This window comes from Trichomycterus rosablanca, chromosome 1, assembly GCF_030014385.1.
Source record: "Trichomycterus rosablanca isolate fTriRos1 chromosome 1, fTriRos1.hap1, whole genome shotgun sequence".
NCBI lineage: Eukaryota > Metazoa > Chordata > Actinopteri > Siluriformes > Trichomycteridae > Trichomycterus > Trichomycterus rosablanca.
Window position 1 is genome coordinate 61,739,061 of NC_085988.1, and position 27,747 is coordinate 61,766,807.

The 27,747-nt window shown below is 38.9% G+C and overlaps 1 protein-coding gene across 1 annotated transcript; it reads left to right on the top strand.

The window, feature by feature from the left end:
• The first annotated feature begins 1,918 nt into the window (after positions 1–1,918).
• gdi2 (GDP dissociation inhibitor 2) lies at positions 1,919–25,764 on the top strand. The gene is made up of 11 exons (XM_062994719.1): positions 1,919–2,060; positions 13,284–13,391; positions 13,523–13,622; positions 13,923–14,057; positions 16,558–16,756; positions 16,863–16,994; positions 17,101–17,200; positions 18,042–18,213; positions 20,093–20,237; positions 20,348–20,402; positions 24,197–25,764. The coding sequence occupies exons 1-11, from the start codon at positions 2,016–2,018 to the stop codon at positions 24,350–24,352; spliced, it is 1,347 nt and encodes a 448-aa protein (XP_062850789.1). The 5' UTR covers positions 1,919–2,015; the 3' UTR covers positions 24,353–25,764.
• Positions 25,765–27,747: the final 1,983 nt, after the last annotated feature.

Genomic DNA, 27,747 nt, shown 5'->3' on the forward strand with positions numbered 1-27,747 from the left:
ACGATCGGTGATCGAAACTCGGCTCTCGATTGCTATGTGTGAACAGGCTTTCTTCTCTGGGCTGCCAGGTGTTTTTCGATGGTGATGCTGTGGGCCTCAGTATGACAGCGTATTAGGGCCACTATAAAAAATATTTTTACGTTTTGATTTCGAGAATAAAGTTGTATAAGTTTCGATTTCGAGAATAAAGTCGTATAAGTTTCGATTTCGAGATTAAAGTCACAATATTATGAGAATAAAGTCGAAATTATTTTGAGATTAAAGTCACAATATTATGAGAATAAAGTCTAAATTATTTTGAGATTGAAGTCGAAATGATTATGAGAATTAAGTCGAAATATTATGGACAAAGAGTGTGCAGCCATCGCAGGCTTGTCAATTCAGAGAAGCACGGGTCGGGCGCACAGTTGGCGCACGTTCTTCTGAATAATCCCAGTTTATAGCAAAGCCATTTCAGCGTCCTTATACTAATAACAAACTGTTGCTGATGTGCAGGAGATTGGGGATTTCTTTATTTGTGAAACCAATATGAAAGTATAACAAATCATTTAACACAAGGAGGTTGCTATGGCCATAATATTTCGACTTCATTCTCGTAATCATTTCGATTTAATCTTGAAATCGAAACTTATACGACTTTATTCTTGTGATTATTTTGACTTTATTCTCAAAATCAAAACTTTAAAAAGTGGCCCTAATATGCCGTTGTATTTTTTAAAGTTTCGATTTTGAGAATAAAGTCATATAAGTTTTGATTTCGAGATTAAAGTCAAAATATTATGAGAATAAAGTCAAAATATTATAAGATTAAAGTCGAAATATTATGAAAATAAAGTTGAAATATTATGAGATTTAACGTCAAAATAATTATGAGATTAAAGTGGAAATATTATGGCCATAGCAACCTCCTTGTGTTAAAATGAGGGCTGTTCATGATTTGTTATACTTTCATATTGGTTTCACAAATAAAGAAATCCCCAATCTCCTGTAACGTCAGCACGAGTTTGTTATTAGTATAAGGACGCTGAAACGGCTTTGCAATAAACTGGGTTTATTTAGAACGTGCGCCACTGGTGCTCTCGGCTTCTGCGTTGTCAGAAGTACTTCAACTTTTAAATTTCGACTTTATCCTCATAATATTTAAACTTTACTCTCAAAATATTTCGACTTTATTCTCATAATATTTCGAATTTATTCTCATATTTCGAATTTATTCTCATAATATTTCGAATTTATTCTCATAATATTTTGACTTTATTCTCATAATATTTTGACTTTATTCTCATAATATTTTGAATTTAATCTCATAATTATTTCGACTTTAATCTCGTAATCATTTCGACTTTATTCTCATAATATTTTGACTTCATTCTCATAATATTTTGACTTTATTCTCATAATATTTCGACTTTATTCTCAAAATATTTTGACTTTATTCTTAAAATATTTTGACCTTATTCTCAGAATATTTTGACTTTAATCTCGAAATCTAAATTTATACAACTTTATTCTCATAATATTTTGACTTTAATCTCGAAATCGAAACTTATATGACTTTATTCTCGAAATCAAAACGTAAAATTATTTTTTTACAGTGGCCCTGATACGCTGTCGTACCATGGCCATAATATTTCGAATTTAATCTCGTAATTATTTTGACTTTAATCTCATAATTATTTCGACTTTATTCTCAAAATCAAAATTTATACGACTTTAATCTCGAAATCGAAATGTAAAAAAATAAGTTCTTGAATTAAAGTGGCCCTAATACGCCGTCGTACCTCAGAGTCTCAGACCTGAGAAATCTCGGTCAGTGTAAAATGAAGAAAGTAACTGCAGCTAGATGGCACTCGAATCGAACGAGGGAGGAAGCTCCTCCTCCTCCTCCTCCTCAGTCAATCCAGCAGCCTGTGTGACTTTCTATTCGCTTCTTTCATTTCCAGCTTTGCATCTCAGCTCCATTTTCTACAGGCCCACTTCCACAACGCAAAAGCGGATTAAACTCAGCAAGCACAATGAATGAAGAATACGACGTTATCGTGTTGGGAACCGGACTCACGGTACTGCTTTATTTATTTATTGTTTTATACGTAGCTTCATTTACTTCTGTGTTTATAAAAAGCAACAGTTAGAGCAGCATAAGCTTGCTAACGTTAGCCTGTTAGCTGTTCTGTGCTCAACTATAAATGACTCTGGACTCCCTATATATGTGCACTGTTTAAGGTAAATGTTGTGATTGTGTGCACCAATACAAGTGCACTTATTCAGTTCGTTGGGATTTAAAACGATTAGGAGTGATTAATTAGCTCACGTCTACGTGTACATAAGAATGCTAAAAGTTTTCTTGACTCGCCCTGCTATGTAGCGCCAAATATCAGGCGGCTAACGAATGCCAGCTAGCTAGCAAGACCACAATAGACTTATTAATGATGTAATGATAATAGTCTTTGTAGCTACCATGTTTACCAGACACCCAAGTGGTAGTAAACTTGGGTTCAATCCTGTTACATGTCAGCAACATTACATGTCAGCTGAAATATGGCTATGACAAAGCGGCACTATTAGCTGATTTAGCTAGATGACAAGCTAGCTTTCGATCTGCCAGCTGGTTGAACGTTAACCTGCAAATGATCACAGTCTGTACAAGCTAATGTAAAGCAAATTGCTACATAATATATCATTATTTTTGATATATCATTATTTTATCACACAAAACCAGACGATTTTTTTTAGCAGAATAATTCCGGGATTGGGAGTGTGTAAGCAACTGTAATGTGCTAAGTTAGCTCTGTGCTGGGCGCTGTCATTTTATACAGTTCAATATGAGTTGAACCGAGTTGATCCGAGATTCGATCCGATCCAATACATGTATGCATGCATGCGTACATACAGAGGCTGCCAAAATATACACGCTATAACAAAAGGAAAAACTTGTATAAAACTATGTTGTAATACTAAATTTATACAGATATTAAGGGATGAATTCATACTACACATTGCTACCGTAATTCTATTCAACTTTGACAAAGTCCATAGATAACACATATTCAAGTGTGTGCATTTTTGCGCCCCTTATATTTAATAGGTTATTATATTTTGAAATGTACACGTTTTAAATTGGTAATAAGGCAAGTCGTAGCCTAGTGGTTATGGTACTGGACTAGCAATCAGAAGGTTGCTGGTTCAAGCCCCACCACGGCCAGGTTACCACTGTTGGGCCCTTGAGCAAGGCCCTTAACCCTCAATTGCTCAGACTGTATACTGTAACTGTACTGTAAGTCACTTTGGATAAAGGCGTCTGCTGAAAATGTACATGTAATAAGAAGTGCAACAGACCTGTCATGTCCATATGATTCAGTTTTCAAAGACTTTTGAACATATCTAGCCAACATAGAACAAAGGGACCTTTTAAATAAATAGGTGTTACATCTGTTTATAATAGATGTAATTAAACCAAACAATGGAATAAATCCACAGACTTATTTTATATACAGTGTAGCACTGGGTGGGTCTGCCAAAAAACCTTCATTTTAATATGAATGACTGATTTCTTTCTGCTGCTCCCCTTTAGGAGTTGCCACGTCATATTATTCAACAGCTTATTTGATTTGGCACTTTACTTTTAATTGGAGATAATGAAGGGCAATCATTAAGTCTTGTATGAAGAAAACCTCAGTCTGCTCATACACAAACTAGTTTAGCACATCTGATCTGAAACGAGACTGTTTAATAATGACCGTTTACAGCCTGTGGTATAAATTTGCAGCCAAATCTCTACCAGTAGATATTTCTGTTGACAGACAGTATACATCATGTTGTCCGATCATTCATCAAATCTAATGCCATTAAAATACAGTTTACTAGCTTTTATATGCACAGATAAGCCCAAACCACATGACCACCCACCTTATATGCTGTCAAAATAGCTCTGACCCACCAAGACATGGACTCGACAAGATTCCATTTGGTACAAGTACACCAGCAGGTCCTTTAATTTCCACATCCTGCTAGTTATTACACAGGTAAATAATCTGCAGGTGTCTTGCCGTTTATATGATCTTGGAGAAAACAGGATTTGTCTAACCAGTTGACATTACTCTAATGCAGGGGTTTTCAACCTGTGGGGGGCACGAGTACCTTTCCAGGGGGGGCACGACATAAAATTTTTTTTTTAAAATAGGGCTAACAGTGAAGATAAATCAGTGACAAAAACAATGAGCAGTGGGAGATGCTCTGTTCACAATATCGCTATAAGTGATTCAGGAGTCGATTCGTATGAAGTGAATCGTGTGCACGTTCTGCAAGTTTCTCTTCTCAGTCAGCTCTCCGTTTTTACTGTTATTAATGATTGCTGCGGGTTTTAAATAAACACCATTGTAGGTGCTTTCGATGGTGGACAGGAGTTAGCATGGGCACTTTGACTTGCCTTTGACTACATAGCCCCATACACAGATTGGTTCAATGTACTGTGTGTTGTGACATTCGCTTTATCACCAGTATCGAAATTACTTGCATCGATGGGTCTTTACTGCCCAGCAACCAGTTGGTTGCTTGTCACTCATCAGACCACCCCCCCCGACCACTGCCTGTGAGTACCCTTTGCTGTTGTCTGGCCATAACAATTTTGCCCGTGGCCCATTCTGTTGCATTCACCGTTCATTTGAGTCCTTTGCTTTTGTGAAAGTCCTGTGTCTTGTCACAAATGCATCTCATATATGCAAGGCCACTACATGAATATATACAGCTTGATATACAGCCATGTGTTGGAATAAAAATATGCACTATTTATTTCAATCCTGATCCAACATTTTAGGTCCCTGAGCAAGAAACTGATACAGGTACTCACTATGTAAATTATGGATTTTAATCGATCAGTTCTTGTTGTCACGGTAATGTGGCACAGCAGTCTATTACACTAGCCCACCACCAATAAGTGCGTTTACCAGATTTGATTGACTACAACCGAAGCACTGCAATGGATTGGCACCCTGTCCAGGGTTTTCATGCTGTGTTCCCAACATTTCGTGGTGAATCCAGATTTGTTGCCACCCTGCCCGGGATAAAATGCTTGATGATAAACATAAAAATAGAAATGGAAGAAAAATCTTTGCTGTCAAGTGCAAAATTTTTAACAACAGTTTGTTTGTTAGTTAGGATAACAGTTTGGCTATTCGACATGTGAGACATGGCATTTCTGAGCCATTAAAACATTGGATGATTGACCTAGCTGTTTTTACACCAACCAAAATAGTGGGCAAGTTAATATGACATACAGATCTCTGTGTTGACTGGCATTTAACGTCAAATTACTTCCACGCTGCTAATTGTATATTTTTTTTTTGTGCAGGTAGCTTAAATGCTGTGATGCAGGAGCGCCAACTACTATAGTACTATTCTGAAAATACAATTTAGTCTGACATCCAGGAAACAATTGAATGTCTTTAGTCAAGCATGGCAGGGTGCAGCACAATTAAACAGGAAAGAGGAAGTGTGAAATCTGGTGGACTAATGTTTAAAATGCTTTATATAGGCATAGACATTACTTTCCACTAGGCTGTAGATATGCCAAATTGCAGTGACTTTTCAGAAGTGTTAGTTAAATACCATGTAATGAAGTAGTAAGTATACACCCTATTTCAAAACCATGGGCATGGATGGAGGGACCCCTTCCTCCCTTTTTGTGTCTCTAACAGCCTTCACTTCCTTCACTTTTCTGGCAAGGCTTTCCACAAGACAGCGGAATGTGTTTTGGAGTTTTTTATTTTTAATTTGTGGTTTTCAATCAAAAGAGACTTTGATTGGGCAAGAGGACCTTGTTAGCATTTTGTATTCTAGTTTATCCCAATGGTGTTCAGGGGTGTGAACAAACCTCCTCCTATTTAAATTTGTCAAACCTTGTTTTTTCGGACATGGAAGTTACGGGGTGTAGGAAGTGGAAAAACATTCAAGCTGCATTCAAGCCTCACTGGTGTGTGGCAAGTAACGCTCAGTTGCTTGGATTGTATTTGGTTGCTTTGGATAAAAAAAAGTGAGTACTAAATTCCTTACATGTAATACACCGAAGGCCATTCCCGAACTCCAGAATAGAAAAACATGAAGGATTTCCTTTAAAGGGTACAATGATGCACTTGCCTTTTATTTTGGCAAAGTTTTCTATAACCCACCTAATAATTATGTGTGCTGCTGTCCTCATGTTTATAGTTCAATCGTGCCAGCGCCACACTGGACAGCTGGTTCACTTTTTGCTTTTTTTATGAAACATGAACAGGCTCCCTGTTTTTACTACACAGAATGTCTGCTGTCTGTAATTTCAGTTGGTTGAATTGAGTCATTATTTGAAACAAAAGGCCATGTCTGAGCATAGGCAATGGGTGGCAAAGAAGATGACCAAATAAAGCTGAAGCGCAAAAAAGAGCCAGTTTTTCCACGCACCAAGCATTGGCGGAATTTAAGACCGTGACTATATGCTGACATTTGGGACTGGCTGACTGACAGACCAATATTGCCTGATCCCAGTTGGTAGCCAATGCTCTCAAAGCTGAGATGTCAGTTTACCTGAGACTGCACTTCTTTGTCATGTGACTGACTCTTTCTTAAATGAAGAGCCAGATTTATACCTCAGAACATCCCTCCTTACCCATGTGGACCCAGGGTGGAGTAGGTCCTCAGCCCCCTTATGCTGTTAGCAAGAGGTGAACAGTTGAAATGCCCTGTTGGCTGTGAGGTATGACCTGTGGAGGAAAAGATCCTGGTACTTTAGGGGAGTGGCAAACTTTGGCTGTCGGGACCCAACACAGTACTTATGCTTAGGTCACACTACAGGATTTTTGCCCAGATTTTTCCCTCGCCAATTGGTTGCCGCTAGATGTTGCAGCTCGGAGGCAACTCGGCATTCGCTCGGGGATTGAAACTCAGCTCTCAATCCGAGTGACTCAAAAAATGAATATCTAGCATGTTAAATATCTGGATCTGTCGCCGACTCATGTAGTGTGAAAGGCGTTGCGAGCGGGTTGCGAGTGGCAGCAAGTGTTATGTCGAACTGCAGCCAATAAGAACACAAGATACAGGGTGAGGGAAAACCCGGGAGAAGAGTTGTAAAAACGTGGGACAAGGGCATAATATGATTTCTATCAGAATACATCAGCGCACACACAAGATTTACAGTATTTTGTGATCTTATCGTCCACGCCAAATCATAATACCAACGCTGTGTTGAAAAAATATTTATTACCTCCAACTCTCTCTGCAAAACAGATGATCCCTGCTGGTTGCGTAGCCCAACCCACTCTGATTGATTTATTTTTCCTACTTGCTTTAAGCCTCATCATTTCTTGCATGTGTTTTCGTGACAAAACGTAGTTTGGGAGACCAGATAGACTCGCCTGCGATTCCTCCCAGTGATAGATCGTGTAGTGTGTGACCTCCTGTCGCTGATCAGTCGTGTAGTGTGAAATTACAACAACTTTAAGGACTCCCGACTGCAAGAGATCCAGTCATGTAGTGTGAATTGTACAGCGACCTGACGGCTTGGAAGGTCATGTAGGATGAACTTGGTATTAGTCTCCTACTTCATACAGACAGAAGGTCGTAGAAGCTAGTAGAAGGCCCCTCATCCTTTTCCCTTACCCAATTATCTCAGCCTATCATAGACAGAGAAAAACCTCGCCCAGTAAAAACAAAACAGAACTGGCAGACACCACCCATTTCCCAAGAAATACAAACTGGCCAGCCCCCAAACCAAAACTCAGACCCACCCCTTGTATGCGTTGCCTGTATATCATCTTTTGGCCGCTCCCATTAGTGGTTGCCACAGGAGATCAATTGTCTTTGTTTCCCTGTCCTGAACATGCTCCTCTACCACACCAACTCCCTGCATGTCCTCCCTCACCGCATTCATAAACCTCCTCTTTGGCCTTCCTTTCCTCCTCCTAGCTCCTAGCTCCTAGCTCCATCATCACCCTTCTACTGATAGAACTCTCATCTCTCCTTTGCACATGCCCAAACCATCTCATTCTTGCTTTTACTTTTGTCTCTAAAATATCCTACTTACACTGTACCTCTAATGTACTCATTCCTAATCTTTTCTATTTTTGTCACTCCCAACCACAATTACATCATTTTCATTTCTGCTAACACCGGCTCTCGCTTTTCTTATATTTTCAGTGCCACCACCTCCAAACCATGTAATATAGCAGGCCTCACTACTGTCTCGTAAACGTTTTCCCTTCACTCTGCCAGATTACCTTCTATCAGATATTACTCAGTCAACCCAGTCAACCCTTTACCATACTATCCATTACTTTATACACTTGACTTCCAGTATTTAAATTGGCTAAGTAACTTGGAGGGATTGACAGGGGTAGCAGAGCAGCCTTGCTATTGGGAGATGGACTCATCAGTATAAAATAACAGGGTTGCATTAAGAAGGGCATTCCTTGTAAAACCAAATCAGGTATGAGAACCAGAATGATTCGCTGTGGTGACCCTTGTACAGGATTAGCTGAAACGGTCTCATTACTGTGTTTTTGCTGAAGCAGTATTAAATGCAAGACATTTATCTTGAAAGGAAATAAAGGCAAGGCATGCTGGATGGTCATGTTGAGCAGGAGAAAATATAAGTTGTGACTGATAGGTGATATTAACACCCAGCTAGCAGGCTGACTAATAAGCCTAAGAAGGCTTTAGTCATGTGTACAATTTCAGTTTGCAGACAGTTTGTCAGTGTGGGTTGTGAGAAGTACTTAAACTGTTGGACTATTTGCTCACACAGTTATTCTTGCTTATTGTCATGGCTTTTGTCTTCATATTAAGCTGAAGTGCCATCTTTTTACTATGCTATCCTTCTTTATATGGGCCTTGATACCTTTCTGATTTCCTGCTGTGAATGTTGTCATCCATATATCAAAGGTGAATGATTTAAATCTTTAATCCTTGATTCCCTTCCTTCAGCTCCTTCTCAGTTCACTCATTATATGTATAGTATACAGGTTGAACAGGAATGGTAACAATTCAGTCTGGAACCAGTAATTTATAATTGCAAAACATTAAATATTTTCTTCGTGCTGTTTTAAATGGAAGTAATGTAAAGTAATATCGATGTTAATAACTAACTGGTTAACCGATAACAAAGAAGTTGTTTTTGATTAATGCTGTTGGTTATAAAATATTGAATTAATTCTTAACAGCTGATGTAATTATAATTGGCATGTTTGGTTAGTGCTTGTTAGGAAGTGTTCACTACTGTCTTGTGTACAGTATGCATCCTGAAAGCTGAACTGATTCTGCTCACAGTGTTTATGTTCTTCTTACTGTTGTACATTACTGACATGTGCTCTGCTCTCTGTTAGTAAAGCTGTAAGTTTGTCGGTTATCGGTTTAAATAAACTGGCAAAATTTGTAGCTCTATTAAAATATATACCAAGTATTACTTTTTTAATGCATTTTTTTCCTCATTTTTCTCCTAATTTTGCCCAGTCAATTTGTCTTCCGCTGCTGAGGGATACCCGATTGCATCCGAGGAGAGCTTTGCATGTTCTCCCCGTGCATGCTTGGGTTTCTTCCGGGTGCTCCGGTTTCCTCCCACAGTCCAAATACATGAGTGAGGTAAATTGGAGATACAAAATTGTCCATGACTGTGTTCGATATAGCCTTGTGAACTGATGTAATGAATAAGTCCCACTTCCTGTCATGAATGTAACCAAAGTGTAAAACATGACGCTAAAATCCTAATAAACAATAAACAAACCGAGGAGAGCATGTCGCTGCTCACGCGCCTTCTGACGTGCATAGCCCTCCTCTTCTCGCCTCTGCATTCTGCGTCTTCCACCAATCAGGGTCCTTACACAGCGTATGAAGATCCCACCCACACGTAGTCCAGTCGTGCCTCCCCAGCAGATACGGTGGCCAATTAGTATCTGCTGCACGCAGATCGGTAACAATGCCGAAACTAATTATTACTTTTTATTTACTTTTACTTACTTTTATGTAATCTCCCTACAAAGTTTTCATACGAAAAACCGGTCCTGCCTTGAAAATAACTCACCAGAGTAAACAAGGCGTTATAAAAACCAAATATTTTTAATCTCCCCTTTTATTTGAGATTGCGTTTGTAGATCTATAACTAATCTAACTTTAAAACTCTCTGCAGTCACAGTAAAGTGCAGAAAAACCAGCGTTTAAAACTGAACTGTTTACACACCAAAAAATAATTATTTATTTAAATTGCTGGATGCTGCTACCATAACTTCATAAGCACTACTGTAAGCACTATACACAAGAACTGCACTCTAACAAACTAAGCCAGTATTTTCAATTTTTTTAACTTTTCTGTGTCTTACTTTTTTTTTTAGATAAGATAAAACTATATTGATCCTGAAAGAAATTGCAGTATCTCGAAGGAAATTGCAGTAATAATCATGCATGTTTGTACTCCATCTGTACTACTATTGTGCAGGTTAGAGCTGTTTTGATAGCATACTAGGTTGGTGATCCTAATGATCTGGCTCATCATTCAAGTATTACTCAAATTTTTGTTGCAAATCTTACTTTTGCATATGTAAGCCCTTAACATGTTTTATCACTAAGGTTTCATTTACGTAATACATGGCAAAACTGCTTTTGTACTGGCTGTTCCATTGTTTCCTACAAAGTTGGGCGGTGCTGCTTACATTGCTGCTATGCTTCCTTAAACATTGCACACTATGCAGATTTCTACTCTGTATTTACAGCTCGCTGCTGTGATCAAACTTAAATCTGATTGAACTTTGTGCTATGGTTTTGGCAACATTTGAACAATGTCTTGGCAAACTGGGTCAGACATTAGAGAGAAACTGATTCTTACTGATTCACAAAACCATGAACTGTTAAATTTAACATTGTGGGGAAAAAATGCAGCATGGTGACAAGTGAGCTGCAAAATAGTGAGACCGGCTTCGCTTTTTACATAGCAATTCCATGTTTGCAATCCTGATTTGTTGTGGCTTTGCAGCTCTTTAAAAAAATAATGCACACTTTGAAGTGATAAAGTTTCACAAACCCATTTCCTTTTTTAATTTTCTCACATTTCCACGTGACAACCGTTGCAGAGCAATAAACTGTCAATGAGGTCAGCCAGTATTGTGTTGTTTTAAGCTTTGTGTTCAAAGGCACAGCCCGCATCCTCAAATCACGTAAAAGGCATGAACACAGCAGTGATCAAAGCGTAAGGTTCTTATCCTGTGAAAATAGCCCTAGGCTTGCTTTCCTAATAAAATATAGACCTAAAATGCCAACATAAAAGAAGCAGCAACAGTGAAGTATCTATACAGTCCTAATCAGCATCTGAGCCAGTTATTTAAATTTAAATTATTTAAATATGCATTTAAGCCAAACTCAAACTGAAAATCAGGTATATGTAAAGTTGCTTCTCATGACTTCCACCTACCTGTCATTTCCAAGTTTCCACATTTGCCACAGCAGATCATTAAGGTCTGCATACCTGATTTGGCTCTGTTTAAACATCGGAAGCCCTCCCTGATGCAACCTTCATTATTTTACCCAGGTTTGGGATCTGCACTGACAGCACAGTAACAAGTGTATCTTCCAAAAGCAGAGCTGTTCTCTTTACCCCCTCCGTTTTAGATATAGCCAATCATGTCTGTTTAGATGCCTGACCGGTCTATAGCACTGCTTAGATTTAAACCTCGGATCTCAGTGAGGATTACAGTTAATACAATGCAGGCTATTGAGGGCTGAGGTCCTTGCTCAGGGGCCCAAATTTCTAATTGGTGTGATGGTCATTGTATGATCAAGTTTCCACTTTACCACTGAGCTACCACTTCTGCTTTTACTGGATTATTTAAACGAAGAAACATAGCAGCTGGCTTGTTTTAGCCTTGTTGGTTAGCCACCTACCAATGACCTACTCTTATTGGTTAGAAAAATTGGCAGTGTTTGATCCCTACCCCGCAGCACCTTACACTGTGTGGGCTATAATTCTTTCAGACATGCTGCCTGTGCTGCATATTTCTAATTCTTTCAGCTTGGCTTACTTCCTTTTTAGGAGAATCCTGTGACTGGTTTTGCTTGCCAGCAGCAAACCAGAAGATAATGTTGTGTAAAGGTAACAGCTACGTGACAATTCAGGTTGTCCCCGAGGTAGTAAACTTGACATGCTGCATGTTCTGTATAAAGCCTGCTTTATCACATGACACTGAGCTCTGCCACCACTATAACTTGAGTTTTATTCAGATTATTAAGGGCATTTTATATGTCCTTGTTTGTTATTTCTGAGGCAGAGTTTAACGGTAATGGTTTTTGTAAGAGCATGTGCTCATACTTTCCAAAATTACACAAATACATGTGGATGCACAGGATGAAATATAGGAGCACAATTTAACTTAATGTGTAATAGAGATTTCCATTTTTCTTCAAGTAATAGGTGTGATAGTGCAGTTGTAGTTTAGTGGTTGAGATACTTGACTAGTAATCCAAAGGTTGCCGGTTCAAGCCCCATCACCGCCAAGATGCCACTGTTGGGCCCTTGAGCAAGACTCTCAACCCTCAATTGCTCAAATTGCATTCAATGATAATTGTAAGTCGCTTTGGATAAAACCGTCTGCTAATTGCCGTAAATGTAAATGATAGGTGTAACCTGTCAACAGCAGCTGATCAGTATAGGCTAGATAACTTCTCACTGCAAAGTACCAAGGTTTCATCCCACCATAGAATTGCAAAAGACCAAATATAATACTAGATATTGCGGACAAGACCACCCACTCGAGCACATATTATAGGAAATTCCTCAATATTATAGGAAAGTACTCACTCTTTTCCTAGACGGTTCCAAAACCATGAAACAGGTATCTGCAGCACTAGCATTTTATTTGTAATTAGTATTTTATTTTTTATTATTGTTATTATCTGTCCCAAATAATACCTGCTCTCTAGTGGTCCTGGGAGAGTCCTGACCATTGAAGAACAGCATGAAAGGGGGCTAACTAAACATGCAGAGAAACAGATGGACTACAGTCAGTTATTGTAGAACTACAAAGTGCTTCTATATGGTAATTGGAGCTGATAAAATGGACAGTGAGTGTAGAAACAAGGAGGTGGTTTTAATGTTATGGCTGATCAGTGTATATTTATTACTTTTATTAATGAGTGTAGTTACCATGTTTGGGACTCCATCCATTACTGAGCAGACTGACCCCACCCCCATTTCTTTCTACCTCAAAACACATTGTCTTGACTAATTAGATAGTTTGAATGACCATGCTGTGCTTTGCAACTTTTGTTTCCTGCAGGAATGCATCCTGTCCGGGATCATGTCCGTAAAGGGAAAGAAGGTCCTGCATATGGACAGGAACTCCTACTATGGAGGAGAAAGCGCCTCAATCACCCCTCTGGAGGATGTAAGACATTTTAATAGTATGGCTTAGTCCAAAATGCCGCACGTAGCTCCTAAAGTGCAGAAGTAATCTTTATTTGAATGTGTTAATGAGTTGAGAGATCTGTTTAAAATGTATTTGTCTTTTTCTTACAGCTGTACAAGCGCTTCAGTCTGCCTGGTAGCCCTCCTGAGTCAATGGGGAAAGGTCGTGACTGGAACGTGGATCTCATCCCAAAGTTTCTCATGGCGAACGGTGAGAACACACCAAGGGCAGTTTAGTCAACAGCAATAAGAGTGTTGCTGTTAAAATCAGACAAAACATTTTGAACATCTTGTTCTCAGTGCTGCCAAGTTTAATAGTTACGCTGATCCTGTTGCCTAGCAATCAGTTCTAACACAGAACTTGTGCCAGCTCATTGGGCTTTCATCCCTTTACATTCGAGTGTTATTGGGGCGGCGAATCTTGTGTTTTGTAAAGGTCACGAGGCATCTTTGATTAAATTCTCTTTTACTTTCCCCCTACCTACTCTCTTTGTGTATGTGTGTGTTTTAGGTCAGCTGGTGCGTATGCTGCTGATTACACAGGTGACTCGATACCTGGACTTTAAAGTGATTGAGGGCAGCTTTGTCTACAAGAAGGGTGGCATTTACAAAGTGCCCTCCACAGAAACTGAGGCTCTGGCTTCCAGTAAGTAGACTTTGGAGTTATTTACCATAGATGGCAGAACCCTCCCTTGCCTGCCAAACGTGGTAAAACCTTGACAGCTTGAGTCCAGATAGTGAAAGTACCTGACACACCATTTGGTAATGAAGCGGTGCAGTCAGGCCTAATAGGGTTTAAGTATTTGGATTTGTTGATATAGCTGATATAGCTTTTGTGGGGCATGTTTACCACTGTTTGCCTCACCATTCCTTTAAACAGTATTCATATAATTTGGAAACTGACCGTCATTGTTTATACATTTTCTCTCATTTTTCTCCCAATTCAGCGTAGTCAATTTGTCTTTCGCTGCTGGGGATCCCCGATTGCATTCGAGGAAGGTATATGTCCTGCTCACGCCTCCTCCGACCCATGCGCAGTCCTTAGCGGACCCTTTCTTTGCACAAGCACCTCTATCTGCTAATCAGGGTCTTTGCACATCGTTAGAAGACCCCGCCCACATAGTCCGGTCATCTTGCCCTAGCAGACACGGAAGCCAATTAGTGTCTGCTGCAGGCACTGAATTATGCCCGCTAGATGGTGCCCAGCCGCCCGGTGCCAATGCCGAGTTTCGAACCAAGGAGTTTAGAATCTCCGTCAATGTTTAGCTCTGAAAAAAGTTTTGAAGGTGGGATTCCTAGCTTGCTTTTTAATAGCTTAATGTTTAATATGCCATCGTTTAGTGGTAAACAGGGCTTGACTGTCGGCAGGCAAGTCTAGAACTTGCTCTCTTATACGCCTGTACAGCTGTAATAAGCTGTAATTGTTTTTTATTTGCATTTTACACCTTTTCAATCTAAGTTTGTATTGTTAAAGGTTGTTAAAGTAAGAGCTGTATGTACTGGGCTTGTTTTTGGTATTACTTCCCTTTTTATGCATCACACAGCAGTGTAGTTAGAATCAAAATATTGTTTTGGCGTTGTTGGGTGTACCTTAGTTCCTCTTATACCCATAAGAAGCTACATTGTGGGCAAGCTAGCAAACATATGACCTATATACACACATTCTATATGGCCACTAACTATTTAGTTCAGGTGCTTGTCACACCCATTGTAAATTAAGTATAAATGATATTTATCAACCTTGTGGCAACAGTTTAGAGAAGGTTTTTTTTTCTCTGAATGACTGTATACCAATGCTTATTCAAGGTCCATAAACATATTCTTTCTTTTTTTTTTTTTATTCAAGATTTTTGGCCTACAGTATCACTTTTATGATAACTAAAAGCATAGATTGAAAACCAGGCATTTTCATCCAACATTTCACTTCACCAAGGAGGTGAAGAGATGTGAATTAAAATGCACTTTGTATTTTTGTCACTGATTTAAATACACTTTTTAATTTTTTTGAGCTAAAGATGCTTGTAAATGGTAGGGCTACCCTTCGCCTCCAGAGCTGAGATCTTTCTTGTAGTCTTGAATTGTTAGTGGTAAAATAATAAAAATATTTTTTATTTTGATTTGATTCTTTTTAAAGTCCAAAAAGCCAATACATTTATTTATTGTATTCTTAGTTTAAATATGGGAAATGGTAATCTTTCTCCATATTTTTGTTCAGTGGGTTAAAAGAAGATTATTGATTCTTAAGGAAAGCTCTTGTTGTAAAATATGTATTATGCTCCATTTACTTGGTACTAAAAGGATATAATAAATTAACCTCCTTCAGTGGAGTTCATTTTTTTTTTTTTTTTTTTTCTGGCTAAGAGGTTAAAAATATAGACACGTTGCTGGAGCTAAGATCTACTAAATTATCAAAACAATTGTACAGTGAGGGGTTGGTAAATGGCCGAAGCTCGACCATGGATTGGCTCCCTGACCAGTGTTTTCCTATGTTGCGCCTTGTATTTCCTAGTTGAACCAGACCTGCCATGTCCCTGACCAGGATAAAGCGGGTGATGTAAACAGTGGAGTTGGTTAGTGTTGTAGCAAATCTGACAATACTTGTGATACTTATAAATAGGTATATCTTAATTTGATGCACCTTTAATATATCATCAAACTCACCTGTACCAGCTAGTTACACAAAATTCTGCCATTCTAAAGTATTAATTAACATTATTTAGAACCTCATGTGGGCAGCACGGTGGCTAAGTGGGTAGCACTGTCACCTCACAGCAAGAAGGTCCTGGGTTCGGTCCTCAGGTTGGGCGGTCCGGGTCCTTTCTGTGTGGAGTTTGCATGTTCTCCCCGTGTCCGTGTGGATTTCCTCTGGCTGCTCTGGTTTCCTCCCACTGTCCAAAGACATGCAAGTGAGGTGAATTGGAGATAAAAAAATTGTCCAAGACTGTGTTCGATATAACCTTGTGAACTGATGAACCTTGTGTAATGAGTAACTACCGTTCCTGTCATGAGTAACTACCGTTCCTGTCATTCGTGTAACCAAAGTGTAAAACATGACGTTAAAATCCTAATAAACAAACACGAAACCTCAGGTGTATTATCTTTATCGGTTATCTGGCACTGTAAAAGGTTCATTTTTTTTCTTCTAGGCCTGATGGGACTATTTGAAAAGAGGCGATTCCGGAAGTTTTTGGTTTTTGTGTCCAGCTTTGATGAGAACGACCCCCGAACCATGGAAGGCGTCGATCCCAACAAGACTACCATGCGTGAGGTTTACAAAAAGTTTGACCTTGGCCAAGATGTCATTGACTTTACAGGTCACGCCATTGCACTTTACCGCACAGACGAGTAAGTTATTTAACCACAGAGAAAAAAACATAGAGTGCAAGACACCCAGTGCTGGTTATTCATTCAGTAACTTCGCGTGTCACCTCACTGTCTTGTCTTTCTGTAGTTATCTGGATCAGCCCTGCCTGGAGTCGATAAACAGGATTAAGCTGTACAGTGAATCCTTGGCAAGATATGGCAAGAGCCCATATCTCTACCCTCTGTATGGATTGGGAGAACTGCCTCAGGGCTTTGCCCGGTTAGCTTTTTTTTTTCTTTTTTTTTTCTTTTTTTTTTAAACCTCATACACATGTTATAAATATTAATCTTCAATACAGCTTTAACACTTTTATGTTGGTTTGCAGGTTAAGTGCCATTTATGGAGGAACTTACATGCTGAACAAGCCAATTGAAGAGATCATCATTGAGAATGGCAAAGTGGTGGGCGTCAAATCTGATGGAGAGGTAGGGTTGTGTTGTTTTTTTGAGACTTGAGATTTTTGTCAAACATTAATGAATTAAAAGTGATGACAATGGAAAACATGAGTCAACATAAAGTGAGGAGGTAACTTGTGTAAGCTTATGCAGACTGAAATATTTTGCTGTCTGATGCTTCTGTTGCACAGACAACTTTCGATCATTTAATATTCTGGATTAAACACAAAGTCTGAATGAAATAGATTTGAATTTAGTGTATTTATGTATTGACTGGATTAAGGAGCCATGTTGAACTTATTTTTTATTTCTTTTTGGCTGCTCCTGTATTTAGGAGTTACCACAGCAGATCATTCTGGTCCACATATCTGATTTTTACACAGGATGCCCTTTCAGATGCAATCCTCCTCATATCGTCTGGGCCTGGGACCAGCACAGAGAGCACACTGACAAGTGCATCTTCCAATGGTTAGGCTGTTCGGCCATCCCCAGCCCCACCAGACATAGCCAGTGTGAGATGTCAGCTCTGGTGTGCTAGTGTGTTTTATCGCTGCTCCACTTGAGTGCACTGCTGAGATTTTAACCTTGAGTGTCAATGATAGTGGGCTACCATATTTTACCATTTTGGGTGCCTCCTCATTAATGTTTAAAAATATTACATTCCCATTGCTCATTGTATGTCATAGCTATCCAACAAATAGGTTGGAACTTTGCTGAAAAGGGAATTTAGATTCTGGACCTGTTAAGACTATAATTACTTAGTTGTTCCAGCCACAAAACAGGGTGTTTTAATTCCCATTACCCCTCAAAGAGCAACATTTTCATGTTGAAATTGTCCTGATTAAATAAGAGTTTGATTGTGTGTGTTTAGACTGCCCGCTGTAAACAGCTGATCTGCGACCCCAGCTACATAATGGACCGGGCTAAGGTTGTAGGCAAGGTGATCAGAGTCATCTGCATCTTAAGTCATCCCATTAAGAGTACCTCAGACTCTAACTCCTGCCAGATCATCATCCCCCAGAACCAGGTCAACAGGAAGCATGGTAAGGCACAGAGGATGTGGTAAAATTACACTGTATTTACATTTGCGTGTTTAGTTTATGGAGTTTTGTTGCCTATACTGTAGGTGTTTGAACCACCACTAATCATCAGATGTGATAAATTAGCACTACAATATATTGTTATACTCAAAACAAAACCCAGTTCACTCATCAGTCTTTTACACACCAACCTGTATGTCGGGGGAGGAGGTGTAGAAACATCCTAGCTAAGGTGCATCATTGCCCAAATCCACCCTGGGACCTTAAGAATTCAAATATCATCATCAGCCTTGCTGAAAACCAAATGTTAAGGATGCGGTCAATGAAATACCAACAGAAATTAGACTATAGAAGCCCCCCCATCACAAAACAGGAAATCGCATAGCAGCAATATCAAGTCTAATTTTCCACCACACCATCCATCTACTATACCAGAGCTTTTTCACAGAGGCCCACACCCTGCTGCTTGCATTACAACATATTCCCCAAAAAAAAGTATGCCATGAATGTAGCCATAGATGCTGTTATGGCATTAAAACCAAATACTACTACTACAGGTTAGGGCTGGCATTGGCCCAAATCACTGGATCGGATATCGGAAGGAAAAAAAACCATGTAATCCGATCCGATACTGTTGATAAATGTAAATAACACAATGTAAATAAGTCCATTGTTTGTGTGTAAAGCAAATAACACACGAAGATACGTTCCAGCAGAGTGCCATTTATTGCCACCTTGCATCTTGATGACATCATTAACATGTGCCACTGATCTACAACCTGTCTGCAACAGCCACTCAGAAATTAAAACACACTGATGTACTTAAACTTTTAGCATTTAAAAAAATCATCTACTACTGTCACATCTAAACACACTGTTTAAACACAATAAAAAACGCTTTATAAATGATAAAATTGCTCACCTGAGATAAAGAAAACCTACCTTGTCCCGGCTTCTAGATCTCTCACATCCTCAACGATTAATCCATTAGTGTTATTAAATAAAACTACACAATTTTCCGTTCAGCTGCAGACGTCCTCTTCAAAATCCAGCAGGGTTTAATAAATACGTGACAGAACTTTTTTTTTTAATGCATTTTCTCCCCCTTTTTTCTCCCACTTTAGTGCGTCCAATTGCATCATGCTTCCTCTCTGCCTATGCCGATCCCTGCTCTGACCGAGGAGATCGAAGCTAACCCACGCCCCCTCCGACACGTGGGCAGCAAGCTGCATGCATCTCATCACCCACACATTGACGAGTGTTGTGCTACCTAGCCTCGTGTACGCAGAGACACACCCTAAGAGCACTCCTTCCCCATCTCTGTGCAGGCGCCTCTAATCAGCCAGCAGAGGTCGTAATTGCACCATTCTGACAGAGAGAGACCCATATCCGGCTTAGTCCCACCCACCTGAACAACCGGCCAATCGTTGTTCCTGTGGCTGCTCAGCCTTCTGCCGGCAAGGCAGAGCTGAGATTCGATTTGATGTATTTGAGATCCCAGCCTGGTTGCAGCGTGTTTTTACCACTGCGCCACCTGAGCGGCCAAAACGTGACAGAACTTCAACGGAAAATCTCAACTCTGCGTCAGTTCTAATTGGTCCATCGCGTAAAATGCTGCTAAATGTTCTGTGTGTAAAAGTTAAAATAAAAACAGCAGTTTTACATAAGTGTGATGTAGGTTCTGTATTTATTCATGTAGAATATTTGTTTCACAGTCTGAGCATTGTTATTTAGATTGTTTAGTTGTTTGAGAGGAGAAATCGGTATCGGATCGGTATCGGTATTGGACATAAAAAAGTGGTAACGAGCCAGCCCTACTATAGTGATTGAATACTAATTGTAAAGATATTTATTAGTTATTAAATGAGGTTTTCTGTTGTAGATATCTACGTGTGCATGATCTCTTACGCACACAACGTGGCAGCCCAGGGTAAATACATTGCCATTGTCAGTACCACTGTGGAGACTAACGACCCTGAGAAAGAGATAAAACCTGCGCTGGATCTGCTTGAGCCCATTGAGCAGAAGTATGTTTTTTCTTTATATGTGTTTGTGCGTTTTGGAGATAAAATGCATGGTCATTAAAATGTATTAGTTGTTTGGCTCCCTGTTTATGCTGGTTTGATTTTTTTCACAGGTTAGTAAGCATCAGCGATCAGTATGCTCCAACTGATCTGGGAACAGAAAGCCAGGTTAGTCTTTAACAGAGTTTTTCCCCTGTAAAATGTGAATTGTGTATTTTTAATTACTACATTATGGACTTTGTTATTGTTTTATTACATGTAATATACTAGTATACAGCCATACTTTATGTATGTCATCCCATTCCAAAAAAACATGGGCAGTCATATATAGTAGCTCAAGTAAGTATACTTACTACCCATAGTTAGTATAAATGTGAGGCACTGCATAGTAGGCAGCATGCAAGTTAAAACGTATGGAGCATTTACCGCCATACTTTATGTAGGTCATCCCATTCCAAAAAACCATGGGCAGTCATACAGAGTAGCTCAAGCAAGTGTACTACACATAGTTAGTATAAATGTAAGGCACTATGTAGTAGGCTGCATGCAAGTTGAAACACAGGCAAAATCACACGCATCTATCTTGCCAACAGCTAGCAAATCAGCACACATGACTCATGGTAATTGGTAGAAAGTAGTAAAATTTTAGTTTTCAATTAAGTATTTAGTAGTACACACACATATATATGTGTGTGTATATATACAGTGTATCACAAAAGTGAGTACAGCCCTCACATTTCTGCAGATATTTAAGTATATCTTTTCATGGGACAACACTGACAAAATGAAAATTTGACACAATGAAAAGTAGTCTGTGTGCAGCTTATATAACAGTGTACATTTATTCTTCCCTCAAAATAACTCAAAATACAGCCATTAATGTCTAAACCACCGGCAACAAAAGTGAGTACACCCCTAAGAGACTACACCCCTAAATGTCCAAATTGAGCACTGCTTGTCATTTTCCCTCCAAAATGTCATGTGATTTGTTAGTGTTACTAGGTCTCAGGTATGCATAGGGAGCAGGTGTGTTCAATTTAGTAGTACAGCTCTCACACTCTCTCATACTGGTCACTGAAAGTTCCAACATGGCACCTCATGGCAAAGAACTCTCTGAGGATCTTAAAAGACGAATTGTTGCGCTACATGAAGATGGCCAAGGCTACAAGAAGATTGCCAACACCCTGAAACTGAGCTGCAGCACAGTAGCCAAGATCATCCAGCGTTTTAAAAGAGCAGGGTCCACTCAGAACAGACCTCGCGTTGGTCGTCCAAAGAAGCTGAGTGCACGTGCTCAGCGTCACATCCAACTGCTGTCTTTGAGAGATAGGTGCAGGAGTGCTGTCAGCATTGCTGCAGAGATTGAAAAGGTGGGGGGTCAGCCTGTCAGTGCTCAGACCATACGCCGCACACTACATCAAATTGGTCTGCATGGCTGTCACCCCAGAAGGAAGCCTCTTCTGAAGTCTCTACACAAGAAAGCCCGCAAACAGTTGCTGAAGACATGTCAACAAAGGACATGGATTACTGGAACCATGTCCTATGGTCTGATGAGACCAAGATTAATTTGTATGGTTCAGATGGTCTCAAGCATGTGTGGTGGCAATCAGGTGAGAAGTACAAAGATAAGTGTTTCATGCCTACAGTCAAGCATGGTGGTGGGAATGCCATGGTCTGGGGCTGCATGAGTGCAGCAGGTGTTGGGGAGTTACATTTCATTGAGGGACACATGAACTCCAATATGTACTGTGAAATACTGAAGCAGAGCATGATCCCCTCCCTCTGGAAACTGGTTCGCAGGGCAGTGTTCCAGCATGATAATGACCCCAAACACACCTCTAAGACGACCACTGCTTTATTGAAGAGGCTGAGGGTAAAGGTGATGGACTGGCCAAGCATGTCTCCAGACCTAAACCCAATAGAACATCTTTGGGGCATCCTCAAGCGGAAGGTGGAGGAGCGCAAAGTCTCGAATATCCGCCAGCTCCGTGATGTCGTCATGGAGGAGTGGAAAAGCATTCCAGTGGCAACCTGTGAAGCTCTGGTAAACTCCATGCCCAGGAGAGTTAAGGCAGTTCTGGGAAATAATGGTGGCCACACAAAATATTGACACTTCAGGAACTTTCACTAAGGGGTGTACTCACTTTTGTTGCCGGTGGTTTAGACATTAATGGCTGTATATTGAGTTATTTTGAGGGAAGAATAAATTTACACTGTTATATAAGCTGCACACAGACTACTTTTCATTGTGTCAAAGTGTCATTTTGTCAGTGTTGTCCCATGAAAAGATATACTTAAATATCTGCAGAAATGTGAGGGGTGTACTCACTTTTGTGATACACTATATATATATATATATATATATATATATATATATATATAATAAAAAGGTGTAAATACAACATTCTTATTGTATTTTTATATTCTTTTATTCTAGGTTTATTGTTAATTAATTAATTAATTAATGTTTAATGGTGCACCATGGGTCAGAGAGTAACGCAATTTCAATCCTCTGTATGTCCTGTACATATTGCAGTTTTGACAATAAAGCAACTTTGACTTTGAAACCTAGTGAGCTGTCTTACTGCCTACATAGGCATCTGTCTAAGTAGAGAGGATTCTAATAAGTCATTTGCTTATAAGTCAGGTTATTTGAATATATATATATATATATATATATATATATATATATATTATAACCATGATTTTATTTAACCAAAGATTTAGTGCAGTGCACCTTTTTATGTATTGGGCCATGTAGTCGCATTCATGTCAAAGAGCTCATGTTAACCCCCTGCCCACCATCAAAAGCACTTATAGTTGGCCCCCAGGCATTGGAACAGGACAGTGGAGCAATGGAAGAAGGTCAACTGGCTCAGGGCATTTGTGGATCACTTCCCTGTCGAAACAGTGGCACCAGGATGCAAAGTACTACTTTGTGCTATTATTGTCTTAGTACCAGATACCACAGGACTCCCTAAGAAGTCTTGTGGAGACCATGTCTCGAAGGGTCATAGCATTTTTAACAGCATATTAGGCGGGTAATCTTAGGGTCTGTTCGAAAATTTGCGTGTGTGTTTATTCTTATTGTATTTTTATATTCTTTTATTCTAGGTTTATTGTTAATTAATTAATTAATTAATGTTTAATGGTGCACCATGGGTCAGAGAGTAACGCAATTTCAATCCTCTGTATGTCCTGTACATATTGCAGTTTTGACAATAAAGCAACTTTGACTTTGAAACCTAGTGAGCTGTCTTACTGCCTACATAGGCATCTGTCTAAGTAGAGAGGATTCTAATAAGTCATTTGCTTATAAGTCAGGTTATTTGAATGCACTTCTTAGACAGTTTTCGCTTACTAAGCTAACACAGTTAGCCTCATGCCATTCAGACCAATGGGATGAGGTGGCACAACACGCTAGCATGTCAACTAACATTTCCCCCATGTACTGAAAATGGTTCATTTTGCTGACAAACCCGAATTTGCAAATAGACGACACTTGTGCATGTTTTTACAAATTAAAAATCAATGATGATTTATTCACGTTTGAAAATAACTCAGTTTGTTGCTCCACATCCATCCGCCATATTTGTAATTTTTTGTGAGAAAAGTTGTTCTGCACTGAATGCTGGGATTGCTTTCACCGCTAAGGCAGCATCGGATGCCCCCTCGTTCTTCTGTCAAAATACAGTTTAAATTTAAGGTACCATACTAGGCAGCATTTTATAGCACCTAAGAACTCGAACAGCCTTCTTCTCGGGAGTGTGCTTAGGATGACTTAAAATGCTGTTTATGTAGAGAGCTCACTAGGTTTTCAAACACACCATTAATGTTTTGTCTCATTAATGTGTGATAATAAACTAATGTGTGTGTACACAGACATATACACATATTTTATTCGTTTATTAACCGTATTCACTGCATTTATTAAGTGAACTTGACTTTTGTTTACCTCTTAGGTGTTCATTTCTCGTTCCTACGATGCCACAACCCACTTTGAGACCACTTGCGATGACATCAAAGACATCTTCAAGCGCATGACTGGCACGGACTTTGACTTTGCTGAGATGGAGCGCAAAAAGAACGACATCTTTGGCGACGGGGCCGACCAGTAATCTGGCTCATGGCACATTTCACTATCAGATACCTGGAAAATGGTAATCTTTAAGGAAAAAGAAAATTAAAAAAGACAAAAGTAACCAAAATGGGCTAGCTGATTATTTCAAGTATATGGTCTTTCATGTATATCGTAACAAAAATAGCATTTAGGGGGAAGAAAGGTGAGGTGGTCTGCTTTTGTATAATCAGGTTGATTCATATTGCACTGATTGTTGGTCGATGTTCTTTATCCAACTGCCATCATGTTGTCCTGTTGTCACCCTGCTTAAACAGGGAGGGCATTTAGTCCAAAGATGCCAAATGATCAGATGTATTCAAGTGATATAAAGGCACAAGTTAAAGATTATACTTAAACAAGATCGGAAGTATTTTTTTGTATAATTTTGTGCAAATGTTTATGGCCACTCAACAGAAATGTCTAGGAAAGAAAACTGTAAGCGGAGTTGCTTAGTTTGTTGTACAATTAATGCATTGTGTTTTCCTACAGATTGATGCCTAAGTTACTTAACTCCAGCAAACAAATATGTACAAGCCTCGCTTTGCAATTGTAAACTCAAAATTAAAATTACTAATTTGATCTGTTAGTCATGCTAAAGTGACACCCATGCAACCATTAATATACAGGTTTATCAAAAATAAGGATTCTGCATTAATTTAGTGTTGCAGCCTGGTGAAATTTTGAGTGTTCAGCAGTTTCTGCCTATACATTTCTGTTGTAAGGGGCAGTGTGTGATTCTTGGGCTGTTGGCCACGCTTGCATCACATGCTACTGGAAAGGCTACTTAAAGAAACATTCATTTCAGACTTATTCCTAAAATGTTTACATTTTCTGCCTATTTTAGTCTATTTTTGTACAATGTAAAACATCCTAGGCTTTCACAAGTCGAATAAAATCTACGCCCAGTTTAAGCAATGAACGGCACAGGATGGTTAATGAATTAGATGGGTATGATTGGTCAGCGCCTTTTACTGAATAGATTTAAAAGCACAACCGATATAAAACATTGAATGGTGCCATTATCAGTTTAGTTATGTCTATTCTCTCAGTCTGTGGCATGTGAAAAGGTGCTGCTAAAGGTAATTTTTCTCATGTCACATATTGGACTCATATTGGTTTTACATAAACCCACAACCATCGTTTAACTAAAATGTGCAGAAAATGTTTTGAGGAATTGTGCTGTAACTTTTTTGGAGCTGCTTACACACTCTGCTTTCTGCAGCAGAAAGAAGCTCTTAAAAGAATTGTTTATATCTCTGAATTAGAAAGGACCAAATGTCTGCTGCAGTATTGACATGACAGGGGCCCTGTGCAAATCGTCATCAGTGTTTTAAAGAACGGGAGAACTGTGCTGAGCAGATAGGGCTCACATGATTTCTGTACTGCTAAGTAAAATGTTAACTTGTAAAACTATTGTTTTAGTCGTCTTTCTTTCTTCTGAAAGAACAAATGTTCATAACTTTTGGGATGGTTTTGGACTACGAGGCTTCCCCAGTAACCAATATGTATACAGTACTTGTGAAGGTAAATGATGGGGGATAATTAACTCATTATTAAGGAGAAATACACTTCCACTTTCACATTTTCAGTAGTTTTACTGAACCACCACATCAGTATAAACAATTAAATGTAGAATGCTTGACATAATATTGTCTCTTTAGAAAATATATAACAGATCTTAGAGACCTACACATGGCATTTGATTATTCAGCTAGCTGTGTTTTATTAACATGAAACGTAAATCTGATCTATGGAACTAGAGAAGGCTAGTTAATCATTTTACAAAGTAATTCAACTTTAACTATACAATTATCTGCTACAATATTTTGTAAAGTAAATTACAGTATAATTGTACACATTTTATAGAGCGATAGATAGACAGATAGATAGATACTTAATTGATCTTGAAGAAAATAAGTTAAACTACTGTTAACACCAATCACCAAACTGGATTTCCAAGGTAGTCAATCCTTTAAACAATTCATTAAAATAGGTTTGGTTACACGATTAAAGCATTACAATTGTTTAAATATTCATATAAAAAAATAATAGATTTTAAAGCCGTGGTTATCACTGATAAAAAGGTCAAATCAAGTTAGTCCTAAATAAATGTCCAAAATTAGAATGCTGTAGTAACAGAAACCAAGAACATGAAAATAAGCCATTAGCTGTTGTATTTACTATTTATGCACATTTAGTAAAATTTGTGCCAATTTCAAACCTTAAAACAGGCAGTTTTCACCAAAATGTTTGAATCTGTGTGTATACACTAATAGTAATGTGTAACAATTAAAAGTCCTGAAGCTGTTGTGATTAAATTAAGTTTAACAAAACTGGGATGGTGGGTAGCACTGTTGCCTTACAGCAAGAAGGTCCTGGGTTTGATCCCCAGCTGGAGCGATATGGGTCCTTTTTGTGTGGAGTTTGCATGTTCTCCCCGTGTTTGTGTGGGTTTCCTCCGGGAGCTCTGGTTTCCTCCCACAGTCCAAAGATGCCCATGACTGTGTTTGACAATAAACTTGTGAACTGATGAATCTTGTGTAACAGGTAACTAACTACATGTTGTGTCATGAATGTAACCAAAGTAAACATGACGTTAAAATCCTAATAAATAATAAATGAATAAATAACAACACTGAAGTAATGCACTGAACAGCTATTTTAAATATGTAGTTATTGGTTGAGAAACATGTTGTGTTGGTTGGTATTTGCATTGTTAATAACTCATAACCACAGCATCTTCCATCACTGTAAGTAGTTTAGATGTCTAAAGTACCAAGGAGGAATACCAAGAAAGTCTTCAGTTGAACCCAAACTAAGCTCATTACGCTTTGGAAATAGATCACATTTGCATATGGTGTTGTTCACATCTAAGCTCACTTGAATAACCTCAAAACTAGCCTGAAAAGTACTGTACTTTAACACTTAGAATCCAAACACTCTCAGGTCAGGATCAAACTTATATTATTCATTTGGTGGATCATAGATTTTTTTCAAATGTTGTTGTCTCTAATATCTGTCCAAAAACCGTCAGATCTAATCCAGGAAACACTGTAAATTGATCTGCCATGGATGTTGAAATACAAGTGTTATTGTCCAGTCAATTGAGCTTTGCATCTTCAATGGAGTGCCGTCTACAACAAAGGGTGTTTTGGAGGAGTGTTTAATACAATGTAATTTAACAGTACCAAGAAGTGTTGGAGAAGAAAAGGAAAGGCATTTAAGCCAAACAACATTGTGCCTACTGTTGAGTATAGTGTTGGTAGAATTGTACACTGGGGCTGATTTATTTCACCATTAAACATATGCATTGCAGAAATCAATTAATTAAAAATCTCCTAATCACAAAAGTGTTCAGATCCTTTGCTGTGGAGCTCCACATTGTGGTCAGGT